Raw genomic sequence first — 14,107 nt, forward strand, 5'->3', positions numbered from 1 at the left:
ATTAAATGACCAGGTTTTAGTCTTTTTCCCCCCACCCCATAGTTATTTAAAATTTCTTCCTCTTTTGCCTCCCTCTAAAATACAAACAATATGGACAGAAATTTTCTGTGAAAAGCTTGTTACATATTCCTAGTTTCTCTGGATACATATAATATACTTTACTTCTTGCAAAATTCATAATTACATGGAAGCTTTAATACATATGCTTTTTATTACCACTTCCAGAACACTGACTGCAATAGAAAAACCTACTCTATCAACATGATGCAGTACCTTAATATTCTGGTACTCTAACACTGAATATTCTAGCTTTCAGTATTGCCCTTCATTATACTTCCACTGCTGTCCAATATCTCTGTTTCATCTTCTGGTGCAACTGAAGTGCTGCTTTATTATATTAATAAGTCTGTGTTAAGCAAATGTTAATTACTCAATATTTCTCAAGAGCAAAGTGAATGATTGTCAATGTTATAAAAACACCAAGATTAAAGTAAACAAACTCAGTGTTCTTGTCACCCATTCTTTCCTACATTGCTTAATATTCTATGACTCATGAACCACCTATACAACTCCCATCACCTACTTGAGAGAGCAAGTATGAAAAACATGACATTGTAGTAAATTATAGCCAAAAAAACAATGAGGAGGCTCTAGATCATCAAATCAATGCAAAAATCAAAGGGCAAAGAGCTATAAAGCACAGAATCCTTCCCTCAAGTATACACACAAGGTGGGAAATCTCCACAGGAGAAACCTCACAAAGATGCTTTGATCAGAAACTTCTACTGAGGAACTGACTGTGGAAAGTGTTGCTCTGCCCTGCAGTGTTTACTAGTTACAGACCCAAGCACAAGGCCACTCTCTTGAGGGTCTGTATAGTGTATAGTACATTTTCTGTCCAAAACAGTTCTTAAAACTTTCTGAATGCTTGAATTTACTAGGAAAGCATGAGCAGAGACTTAAAATTAGAGATAACTACTGTAATTTTTTTTTTGTAGATTATCACAACTATACCAGAATAAAACCAACTTCTTTTCAGTGCCAAACCGAATTAAATTAGGACTGCTATGAAGCAAGTAACTCCCAAATGCTCATTGTCTGGTCTTTTTCTTTTTTGTTTTTAATAAGTTTTACAGATAAAATGCTGCTTTTCTAAAGCTCTTATGTGTACTTTGACCATGAATACTTTTCTCCATATAACATCAACAAGGAATAGAATATATCACAATATCTTGGGAACAAAGGCAACAATGATGCTTTTTACTGAAATTTTAATGCTGAATTTCAGAAAAGCCTCTTTCTTCCCTTTTGCATATCTAAAAGATAGTTAACCCCACGGCTGCAAATATTTCTTTAAATTTGTTGTCCTTGTAAAAAAGGTTTTTCTCGGTCTACTGTGTAGACCAGTTAATATATTCAGTATATGACAACCCAAATCTGTGAACAGCTAAAGTAAAACCAATCTTTCCCAAACTCTTCCTGAATGAGGAATTCCTGACTGTATGCAAACTCAAAATAAATTTTAAGGGGAGTTCGGCTACTCAGGAGAAATACAGTGACACTGCTCAGAACCACCAGGATGAAATTAAGAAAGCCAGAGTTGGGTTGCATTTGAAACTGGTAGTGAGGGTAGAAGCCACAAAGACTTCTGCAGGCTACACTGACAGTGGGGAAAAAAAAAGATTAAGGAAAGCAAGAGCAGCTATGGAATAGAAGGAGGACCTAGCAATAAAAATATATGTGGAAGACTGACTTACTGTATGTCTGCCTCCTTTGCCTCAGTCCTTCCTGATAAGGAAGGATACTGTCAGCCCTCCTGGGTCTCGGCCACTGCACATTTGAGGATGAAGGACTATGTCAGGGTTGAGAATGGTAAAAGTTGGAGACAGCTAAGAGCAAACTGGATTTACAGAATCCCTGAGTCCCCGAGAAGAATATGGATCAAGTCACTGTGGAAGCCACTTCTAGGTACATGAAATAAGTGACTTCGAACAGCCATCACTGATTGAATTATGCCTCATCACTACCTACCACAAAATGATTGGTTTGGTGGACAAGGGGAGAGCAGTGGATGTCACTTACCTTGACTTAAAAGGTTTTAAACTTGGGTGCCCATAACACCGTTGCATCCAAATGAGGGAGAAAGAGACTGCACAGGTGGACCGCAAGGTGAGTGAATAACATGCTAGACTACCAGCCTCAAAGCATGGTGGCCACAGCCCTGATAACTAGCAGGTGACTTCTTACTGGCAGTGCTCTTCTTACTCCAAGTGCCTGACCAGCAGCTATAAAGAAGGCAGCACCCAACTCTTCAGAGAGGTGCCCAGCAGGAAGGAGAGCACACCAGGGTCACAAACCGCAGGAAGTGTCACTCCAGTGCAACATATGGAAAACGTTCTTCATAGGAGGGTGGTCAAACACCAAACCTCTCTGCCTGGGAAGCAGCCTGCTAACATTACACTTTGAAAGTGTATTACTTCAGTTACTTTTGCTTCTTAGCTCTAAATAATCTTCTGGGTTATGTGCCAGATTTTTCTTGAACAAATGTTGGTTTTGCCCAATGTATCAGTTACAGTGGGCATTTCTAGTTTCTTAGGAAGCTGGCTGTATGCTTCATCATTGAGGATTTGGGGTTTGTTTTTTTTTTTTTAATTCACATTGCAGTTCTTCACGTTCCATATCACTCAATGACCATTTCCCTGGGCCTTTTGCGAAAAACTTAATTTTCAATTCTAGAAGTTTTTCTTAACTAATCAGTTGTGTTTTGTCCCTCACTGTAAGTATGATACACATTTAAAACAATTTCTGGTCTTGGAGGATTTTCTTTCTCTTTAAGGTCCATGCATACTTTATAACAACTCCATTAGCTATAATCACCTAAAAGCTATCAATTTTTAGTCAGATGGCTAATGACTCCCTGTGCATGCAAAAGCATATCAGTAACTACGGCACACCCACATCACATCATAAACTATTTCATAGTTAATGTCTTTTGATCATCTCCATATGGGAAATTTCACACATAAGTAGAAGTTATTCATTATATCCATATAGTTCCTTTGAGAATGAAAATCAGCTGTTGCCAGAGTGTGGAAATCCTGCTTTTCAAAACAAGGAGCTGTCTTGCATCGTTCTGTTTGCTTCTTCTTGCAGCCAACTATCAGGCCCTTTGCTCCCAACCAGAAGCGGTAAGATGGCACAGGCGCTAAGTAGATATATCAAAGCAGAAACCAGTGATGCTTGCTATAACACTACTGTAGCTACATGTAGCTAGAACAACTACTGGACATCCTCCCAGTAGCATTAGTGCAAGAGACAAACTGCTGGTGAAAGCATCTCTGTGTAACTTACAGTAAACTAAGGGCTAAAGCCAGCCTTTAGCACACCTTTTATCTGACACGGGTAGCCAGAAGTCTCTTTCTCCTTCCAGGCACCTGAAAGTGCATACAAGTTAAACGCTTATGACTTATAATAGCTCCAAGAAGTTCTCACTACTAATTCACTATTCTCTTTTTAGCTCTAATAACCTTCATTAAAATGAAACTGTTCATTAAAATAAACTATGGGATAACTCTATTTCTCTTTAGAATCCAGGCAAGCTTGGCCCTTTAGCCTCATGTGCCTTATTTATTAGAGATACCAGAAGACATGAGCACTGTTTAATTTCTATCAAGCTCTACAGAGATTCAGAGTGGTTTTCAGATTAAGAAATTGGAGCAGAAAGAATATCTGTATTTCAAGAGGCTTAGAAGGAACCCTGCTACTTACAGAAAACTTGATATATTCTGTCTTTCTATGCTTGCTGAGCTACCAGACTACATATATCCAGAGCTGAAGTTAAGAAAGTCTGATCAAGCATTAATATGGTTTTAAGACACTAATATGGTTTCATATGATGTTGCCAAAATTAACTCTAGCTTGCAAAAGCTGATGACAATAAAACCAAGGGAGGTATTAAATTATGAATCACCAACATTTTATTTTTTTTTTTAAGTAAAACTCTATGAAGGCAATGCTTCAATTTAACTGGAGGTCACGTAAAAGTTTGACACTTGCAAAGATTACAAGATCAGTTTATATTCACACATTTAACAAAGAGCCTAGTAACAAATCAAGTATGTCTCATCATCCGATGTGTCCCATTCTTGTTAAAGTACTGTTAAAAGATGCCAGGGAGAGCAATTCTAATTCATAAAAATCCTTTATTCTATCCTGTAGAAAAAAACATTTATCCTTGCATACTCTAGGTCCTAAGGCAAATTGATGTGATATTGCATGTGTAATCCATCTATATCCCTGCTTTATTCATAGCATCTCTTTTTACAGTGTTTGCTGAAATTTGCATGATGACAAAAAATTACCCACCTAAGCAGATTTCTTTGTCATCATAACTACCTTACCAACTCTGCTCAAGGCCTCCTGGAGGCTTCTGTTCTGAAAGTACAAATTTACCCCAACTCATTGTTTACTCAGAAGGATGGCAAACACTGTTTGATTAATGAGCATTCCACAATCTGCTTTTGTGATTATACCTGCAAAATTTACTCATAAAACACAGTGACGTTCACAGTTTACTGTGACTAGATTTTTCCCTATTTGCTATCATTGCCTTCTAATGCCTTATGAAACTTCTTAGGGAGATGGCAATCAGGTCAATTTCTGAAATCTTTCCCTTAATTTTTAGTGCTGGCTCTAGCACAATAACCACGCTCATGCACTTTCTATGGAAAATCAACACCAAAAAAGAGCTGCAGTGTTGATGCTGTATGTAAAACTAACAGTTCCATCACACAGCATCAAGAACTCAAGAATCATTTTTGTTACACAGCACTGAGGAGCCATCTACTCTGCAAGGCTATACAAAGGGCAACATATTAAATTTAAGTGCACCGCTCATTTTGCCCAAGTACAGATGGACAAGATGGGTAGATGTCACAATTTCACACTTCTCTTCCTCTGGTTACAAACAAACGTGCTATGGTCTTTACTGATACCAATATGCAAACACCAACTAGTCTATCTCAAGCCTATCATACCATCACCCAGAAATCTTAATGGTTTTAAAAGAGTACTGGAATAAAACACATCATCCTGAACACTTATCAGAGGCAATTCAATTCATGAATGTATTTGGCTGCAACATCAAAATGCTAGACAGATAAACAGGAGACATAGTTTTGAAATGCCTTTATTCCTTTTACAGGGAAACCATGCTCTTTCTTATGACAGTTAATTTTTGCTGAAGGTGAACTTTCTATTCTTAATAGGCTTCCTAACACTGTATTTGAGTGACTCTAATCCAGAAACATGCTGGAGACTGAAAATCCCACTACTCTGAAGCCTCTCATATTGAGACTGCCCCTTGCACCCTCAATTATTCTTAGCTACTTTGACCTCCTGAGAGTTTAAGATATGTCACTATGCAATATAGAAAATTTTCTGGGAAGCCTCAGGAACAGACATGTTTTCATCCAGAATCATTTTTTCCAAAACAATCACCATATATTGTTGAGGACTTTTATGGGAGGGGGAGCAGTATAACTTACCAGTTGTCCTGTTTATTGCAGTCATCATCTTCATCCAGCCTACAACAGAGTCCTTACACTAAGTGTTACGGCTCCCACCTACCAGGAAGCAAAAGAATTATCAATCAAGGTCATTAGGGAAGTACCAGCCTGTGCACTTCTATCTCAGCGACATTTCCATAGCATGGGTGGATACCCAAGGAAAGTAGCTGCTTGAGGCATTAGGCAGCTGGAGAGAAGCAATGGCTTATCGATTTCTCTCTTTCTCCCCTGCCACACATTTCTTAAACAGGAATCTCTGCTAAAGAAATCAGAAAGAAAAGAAAGATTGCTATAAGCAGTTACTGCAGGCCAAATGCACACTCAAGGCATGCGTCCAAACCTGTGCAGTCTAAACACTAGGAGAACCAATGAGGTTGTCATAAGATTTCATGTTTTTAGCATGCCTTTTCCAAGTATTACAACTGCTTTATCAAAAAAATGTCGGGTTTGCTTTGAGGTAAAAATGACAGGCATCTCAGTTGCCAAACTTATTGGTATTATGACATTTGAAACTCAATCTATGTGGAACTTAGAGATATAAAAACTTATCTACAGACAAGAGGTTGATGTGATGATACATAAGGTGATGAGAGAAAATAAGAATGAGATCATCTTTCTATTTGAGGTTCACCTTTGCCCGGTGCTAACTTTCTTTACAGTGGAATAAACAAGAAAGTTTCCTTAAATAAAGTTTTTGACATTGCCTCTTTTAGGAGCTGAGAATTGAAAATAACCCACTGATTCCACAAATGAAACAAAGTTTTCAAGGATAGTCACATATTACTATCAGAACATTATTATTTACATTACAGAAACTATTCTTTAAGTCAAGACCCTCAAAAAAAAGCTTTTTCTGTTTTAGCTCTGTACAGCATGTTACATGTAGTTGTAAGCATCCAGCAGCTGCAGCTATCTAGGAAAGAGGGGTGAAATGAGAAACATTAGCAAATGAGAAAAATTGGCATTATTTTATAAAATAAATTACGTCACAGAAAACATCCCGTGTGCCAAATAAAGACATCACATCAATGAAGCTATCCGTTTGAATTAAGTTGACTTGAGACACCCATTGAGCTCACTACACAAAGTAAAAATGGCTCAGATAACATCCCAACTAATGTGAAAAATTGAAGGAAAGGAGTCTTTTCTTTACAGATTGCCAAGGAGTATTCCTGGAGGGTATACTCACAGGGGTAACTCAAAATGTTAGCCTGAAAAGTGGGCCCATGGGAATCTCATGAGGTTCAACAAGGCCAAGTGCAAGGTGCTGCACCTGGGTTGGGGCAATGTCCAGTATCAACACAGGCTGGGGGATGAACAGACAAACAACAGTCCTTCTGAAAAGGACTTGGGGGTGCTGGTGGATGAGAGGCTGGACATGAACTGGCAACTTGCACTGGCAGCCCAGAAAGCCAAATGTGTCCTGGGCTACATCAAAAGCAGCGTGGCCAGCAAGTTGAGGAAGGGGATTCTGCCCTTCTACTCTGCTCTTGTGAGACTCCCATCATGAGTACTACATCTAGCTCTGGAGTCAACACAGGAAGGACATTGGCCTGTTGAAGCGAGTCCAGAGGAGAGCAACAAAGATGATCAGAGGGATGGAGCACCTCTCCTATTAGAAAAGGTTGAAATAATTGGTTTCTTCAATCTGGAAAAGAGAAGGTCTCAGAGTGACCTAATCACAGCCTGCCAGCACCCAAATGGCATCTACAAGAAAGATGGAGACAGACTACAAGGGCATGTAGTGACAGGACAAGGTGGAATGGCTTTAAACTGCAAGCAGGTTTAGATTAGATATTAACAAGAAATTATTTACTGTAAGGGAGGTGAGGCACTAGAACAGGTTGCCCAGAGGAGCTGTGATGCCCCATCCCTGGAAGAGTTCAGTGGCAGGTTGAATGGGACTTTGTGCAACATGGTCTAGTGGAAGGTGTCTCTGCCCATAACAGGAGGGTTGGAACTAGATGGTCTGAAGATCCCTTCTGATCCAAATCATTCTATGATTCTACAAAAATCTTACAGTTTCGTTTCTCTGCAAAAATGGAAATAGATGTCTATATTTTGGGCATCTGTATTTTTCAGAAAGTGCTTAAAAAAACCACAACCAACATTACGGTAACACCTTTACCAGCAAAATACAAGCAGAAAAAACATGGCAAAGGAAAATTAGGAAGTACGTTAAATTGAGAATGAAACAAGTATTTAGCTTATGTAACACCAGAATAAACACAGAAGCACATCCTATCTTCCTGTCATTCAAACACACCCAACATCCCTATAGAAAATGGAGAACCTTTACATGTGAAATTAGTCAAGATGTAAAAGGAGCTAAAGGTTCCCAATTTGAAGCCAGAAGCTGAATACCTTCAAAACTTCAAAGCTGAATAAAACATTTCTCACTAAGCTGCTTAAAAAAATACTCCAGGGCACTAAAGATTAAACCCATATTATGCGTTCACAAACCTTGACACAGTAGGTACTATAGGCGAAACACTGAAGAAGTGCACAAAACACCTTCAGGCAAACCAGATGCTAACCTTCAGGCTAATCAATGCTTCTAACAGTTGCTTGAAGTGTTAGTCCATTCCTGGCTCATCCCCCACCCCCCTGTCCACCAATATAAAATTATTTACAATAACTGAATGAGCATTTCTTCACACATTTGTGTTGACCTAGAAAAACAAGCTTGTAAGTGGGCAATACTGTGGTTTTTCACCCTGACAGACTGCACCTTGCCACTACACAGTATCTATCTTATTGAATGTTCTCTGAACACATTCGTAAACCATCAGATTGCCAAAAGCCCTTCAACAGGTATTTAACACTACAATGACTTTCCAGGATGGTAGTATCATTTGCTTCTGTTAGATGTCATGTTTCTGTCAAAATCAAAATCAAAGAGAACCCTTAAATTCCAAGTCCACAGTTGACCTTTCTGTCTCAGAGAATTAATACTCTTCACTTTGCTCAATTGTATCTTCTGTACTTCCCCGTCAGTGATTCATCTCACATCCAGTAAAACAGTTTTCCTTAAGAAGAGTGACACTCCTCCATTCACAGTGACAGGCATTCTTCTCAACTACTCTCAAACAGCACAAGCATCTTGCAGCCTCTCTCAGTACAGAGCTAGGATCTTCTTTAGTGACTGCCTTCTTCACCTTCTCCCTTTTCTTCTCAAAGCTGCACATAATTTACACATTTTCTCAGTTATCTTCTTCAGTTATGCTGTTAACACCTCTTTTGTTACCTACATTCCTAGACCTTCTTGTGTACCACACCAACTACCACAACACCTCAACCTTTCTTCTTTGATGCTCACCCAGACCTTAAGTTGTCAACTTTATCATTTATTTAGTTTCTTTCTTCTGTTTTCATATCTAAAGCATCCAATTCCTGGTCATATCACTGCCTGTTTCTTTCTGGTCATATCACTGCCTGTTTCTTTATTAAAGTTCTCATCAACAGGAATTACTGCATTTCTTACTCTAACCCATTTCAGTTTCCAGTCTCTTTACACAACCTTAAAGCACACTGACATCTGTCCACGATCACTCTTCATCTTGAAGATGGGCATTTCTGAACAGAAGCTGTTCATAAAAGTGAACTTTTGTGAAGTAGCATTTGCCTCTCAATATTCAAACAGGAGGTTTTAAGTTTTCTGTTCATTGTATTTTTCTCTCTCGTAGCTGAAGCTAACTAGAGCGATGGAAGCCCTTTAGAGCCTTAAACTCCAAAATACTACCATGAGATAGTACAGCATTTACTTCAGTCCTTACTGGAGTTAACAGATGTTTAACAAAATAATTGTCTGAGAAAGCCTGTTTGCTTATTGAGATTCACTTCGTAACTATAACTATAGTTATATAACTATTAACTATATCAGTAATAGTTATTAACTATATCAGTAGTTATAACATGGAAAAGCTTTACCCGGGATGACAGCAGCAGAAGAGACTGAACTGAGTAAAATGCTATTGAGGATGTTCAATAGCTGTGCAGAAGAGGGGACAACTAGTATTTCAGAAAGTATTATTGCTTTTGTTAATGCAAGCAAAGTCGATAAGTAAGCAGTGATTTGCTTAAAATACAGCGATTCAAGCCATGAAGAACCATGTTCGAAAACACTGAAGGGAAAATAATTATTCCAGCCTCCACTGATGGAAAGCCTACTACATGCAGCTTCCCCAAAAATCAGAAAGAAAAAAATTAAAGTGCACAAAAATTCTATGTCTCACTGGGATCCGATCATTAGAGGTCTAAGCATAACTTGCACAAAACTTTTCAGTCAATGAAATGAACATCTAAAACCAGAAGCTACTCAGAAGAATAGATCTGAAGGCCTCTGGAGTCAACAGAATGAAAAAGCATATTAGGAACTTTGCAGGCAGGAGGTAGGGGGGAGGGCAGGAAGCATTAAGTCAGAGCAAACAAAACCCAAAGCATTGGAAAATGCCTGTGCAAATGTTTCTAGGAAAAAACGCCATAGAAAGTTTCTCTGTAAGAAGTTACGAAAAATCTATTTTACTACTGAAGGGTTCTCTTGGGCTTACAAAAAAAAAATAAAAGAAAAAATATATTTTTAATTTAGAGCAGCAGTACTGTATAAAGTAAACATAATAAGAGTAGAAATCAAGGATGGATAATAATAGTCATATTTTAAATTTCCATTTCCAGTGATACCAAGGACACAAACACGCTATCTAAACCATGTTAACATTACCTTGTCTTAACAAGCTAGCATTTATGAGCTAATCTGTAACAAGAAATGACAGAGTGCTCACTCTGTCCCAAACGCAAATTCCAGCTAAATTTATGAATTTTAATTTGCACTTGCACTAAGCTAAGCATGTGGACAGGAGCAGTTACAGTTTAATTCGCTGAACACTGACCTAGCTCTTATCAGATCACGTATCCCCACATCTTAGAGCAAAGTAAATCTGATTACAAAAGGATTCAAAATGGTTTGAGTGTAACAAACACTCAACATTGTTAGCAAATAATCAGCAAGCTTTAAGTGCAGATCTAAGACACTTTCATACGTGCTTCCAGGGATACTTCAGGAAACAATTCCCTCCTCCACAAAAAAAAATAATGCTTTAAGATTGTATGTGAATAAGTAGAGTTGCTACTGAGAAATATTCTTACTGTGAAAGGAACAGGAAAATATACTGTAAGGAAGAAAGCCAGTCAAGAAAGGCAGCAGCCTAGGGAAAGTAATTTCTTGTATTATCTGAAAGAAATGGACAACTGTAGATCCAAGAAAGAGAAGAGATGTATTAAAGACAGGATGATTACCTTAGCATCATTCAGCTTGAAAAGGAAACACACATTTTCATCTAAACACTGTAGTCCTATTACAGGACTGCTAAAATTAAAGATCATAGAAAATTTTTTTCCCAGTTCATTTAGTACACTTACCAGCATTTGCTGTATAGACAATTTCACTGATGAGTCAGCTGTACTTCCTCTCTAAAGTGCTTTGAGGGGAGCTCAAGTGCATCCTCTTCCTCAATCTTTGAAGTGTTTACCTGTACCACCAGCTTTGAAAGTAAAAGGCAACAGGCAGGCAATGCAGAGACAGGAATGAGGCTGAGTACAATAGTATATTACTCCAAAAATATTTTAGTGTTGCTTTTCAACCCTTTCAGGGACAAACTGAGACTTTAGATACTATTTAAAAGATACTATTTAAAATTGACATTTTAGAATTCAGTCAGTAATATATCAGTTGACAAGATTAAAAGAACAGATAATATGAAATCATATACATTATATATACAAGTACATAACCAAACAGCTTTCTTAGTAAATAAAATCATTGGTGTGCTATAACAAAAAACAATTTGAAAACTCCCAATATTAAATGAAACAGAATCAATTTTGGGTACTAAGAACTAATGGGAGCACATTGTAATAGGAATGTTGATAAATGTGGAATTACAAAAAATAATTATGTCTGTACAAACACAGAGTAAAAAGATTTTTGAACAGTGGTGGAAATACTACAGATGAGTACTAAGACTGGCAAAAATTTGTCTATATGTGTGAGGGAAGGAAGGAGGGGAACTATTTAATGGACAAATATTGAGATTTATTCAACAATTACATCAAATATTTTATATTCCAAAAGTGACGAGAAAAGCTAATGTACTCTGCAGTCTGTCACAGTTATTAATAAAGTTATTTCCCAAATCCAAAAATTAAATCTTTAGAATTAAATATTTGACATATGATTTAAAAAAAATTAGCAAGGAGTCAATTTTGAATGTTTATGTTTTTTATTACTCATCTTCATGTTAAAAGGACAAGCATACTGCAAAACCATGAGAACACAGCTGTTTCTGAGCTGAAGACTGCAACTAAGGAAATTTCCACCATATTTAAAGGTTAGGAAGCTCTCCAAGCACTTGGTTTCATGGTATTGGTTATAGGTCTGTTGACCTAGTAAAAGTAACCTCTTTCTTATATAATCTGGAACTTAAAGAAAATTAAAGAAATTGACTTTTTCTTTTTTAAATGAAATCTAAGCGGTAGACAGGCAGGCTGCATAGTACTAGAGAATCTAAACATGACTATGCAAGAGCAAAACACTGCGAGTTAACACAGTTAAAATCCAGGAATTAACACAGTTTAGACTTCATCTCTTTTCTATAAAGAAGAGATTGCAAGAAGGCAGTGGTTGTGGTTTCTCCTACTTTCTTTAAATGTTAGAGGGTTTTGGTTTTTTTTGTTTTGGGATATTTGGGAATTTTTTAATTTTTTTTGTAGTTAAATATAATTCTCAAATTTTCACTACTAACACCTAAAATCACATTTAAGATTTTTTTTTCCCTTGATCACGAAAGTGTAGAAATGAAAGTATTATAAGCAGCAATAAAACCTTATCCTGTACTTCCATATGCAATTAGCAAGGAAGAATTTCAGTATAATATCACAGTGGGAATATTTCAGTTTCTGGAAGAATACAGTACAGAACAAAGCAGATGTCTTGACTACAAGAGAAAGGATTTTATTATTGATAACAATGAACTCCCTAAAATGTCAACCTTAGAGGTGAATTACGGGAAATGTAAGAATATATAGCTCCCTCAACTACCTGAGAAAAAGTCAAAACAAATGTAAGTATGTAAAAGAAAGTGACTACAGGTAGAAAACCGTAATAGATAAAATGAACATGAACACTAGGGGATACTGAGTTGCCATCATGTTTGACAAAAGAAGAAGTTTACGAATCAACTACCTACAATGTAACACGGATTACAACAACTCATATTTGCTTCAACAGAAGCATCCGTAGTGAAGACCACAATGCACCAACATAATAATTTCCAGTGAACACTCACTCATGATTCAGGACCTGTTTTCCAGGCAAAAAGGTTGGAAATATGGCAAGACAAAAATTCAGTATCCTCTGCAGAGAAGCTTCAAACCTCTGTGCATCAGAAAACCAAAATCTGTCATTATGCATGTCTAGAAAGCAAGTCAGGAACAGGGTTTTTTTATACTTATCCCTCTTCCCAATTTTTAAATTCTTGATACATCATTATTTTCTTAATACTCTTCCATCTTTTTAACTGTTATTTCAAGTTCTATAGATTAAGAATCAAAAACTGAAATGCATTTGAATTCCTATGTGTCCAAGACCTGTAGTGAGAGTAGGTAAGTTGACTCAGACAATGGTCATCTTTCCTTCCAACTCCTATACAACATTCACTGCAGAACAGTAAGAACTGTAAATATCTAGAGATCTTCTAAAGCCACAGACAGTGGAAATCTCAATGTCATAATTTTTGGACATTAAGAACCACAGTCCCTTTATGAACTTTTAAACAATAGAGAGAAATCTGTATGACCTGACCAAAAAAGAGATACTTCATTTTTTTTCACAGAGAAGACATCTGTACATTTAACATTCCTTTTTCCAAGTCTTAACAGGGTGGGGTAGTGAGGGCAACAACCACTTATTACATGTGAAAGAAATTCTATCATCACTTTCTGGAAAGGAGGTCACCACCTTCATATGCACATGAAGAGTGTCTCAAAACATTTGGAAGGTATAGTTTTTGCTTGGCTCACTTGTTCTTGCACAGTTCTTTGTATCAGCTGCAGCCCCACTACCGCGGAGTGAGATGAGAGAGAAATGTCTGTCAGTAGTTTCTGCAGATGCTTACATCCAGTAACTGCAGCCTGTTCTTTGTCTCCCTCCCTGGCCAAACAGAGCATGGCAGGGCCACAGGAGGAAGAGCCACAGTACAGCTCTTGAGGACACTGTGACCCCTGGGATCCATCGGAACTTTGAGAGCTTCAAAAAGTCAAGCTGAGAAAACACTTCTCTGCAAGAGTTACGATTCAAGTTATGACAAACTGGTATGTACAGTGTTAGTGATAAAGCTCTAAATACACAGCACTAACTCTTCCAGTTACTTCCTCAAAAACTAACTGAAAGTGATGCTGGGTTTGATGAGGGGGTTTTATTCCAAAGAAAATTCCCTTTTAAGGGACTTACCTTCTCCAGTGTCAACGAATCCGCAGGCTCAAGA

The 14,107-nt window shown here is 37.5% G+C and overlaps 1 protein-coding gene across 4 annotated transcripts in view; it reads right to left on the minus strand.

Annotated features, from left to right (window-relative positions):
* The window catches only part of CRIM1 (cysteine rich transmembrane BMP regulator 1), a 198,322-nt gene that overhangs the window by 122,876 nt on the left and 61,339 nt on the right, over positions 1-14,107 (minus strand). The window contains exons 1-2 of one of the 4 annotated variants that reach the window (XM_027641446.1): positions 10,986-14,079; positions 5,547-5,624 (exon numbers count right to left, since the gene is read on the minus strand). The exons of 2 other annotated variants lie outside the window; for them this stretch is intronic. In XM_027641446.1, coding sequence (XP_027497247.1) covers positions 5,547-5,580 — 34 coding nt within the window. In that variant the 5' untranslated portion in view covers positions 5,581-5,624; positions 10,986-14,079. Of the gene's footprint in view, positions 1-5,546; positions 5,625-10,985; positions 14,080-14,107 lie in introns of those variants that run through there. One more of the 4 variants, XM_027641448.1, reaches the window with a different exon arrangement.

Source organism: Corapipo altera, unplaced genomic scaffold, assembly GCF_003945725.1.
Source record: "Corapipo altera isolate COAL_440 unplaced genomic scaffold, ASM394572v1 48b, whole genome shotgun sequence".
NCBI lineage: Eukaryota > Metazoa > Chordata > Aves > Passeriformes > Pipridae > Corapipo > Corapipo altera.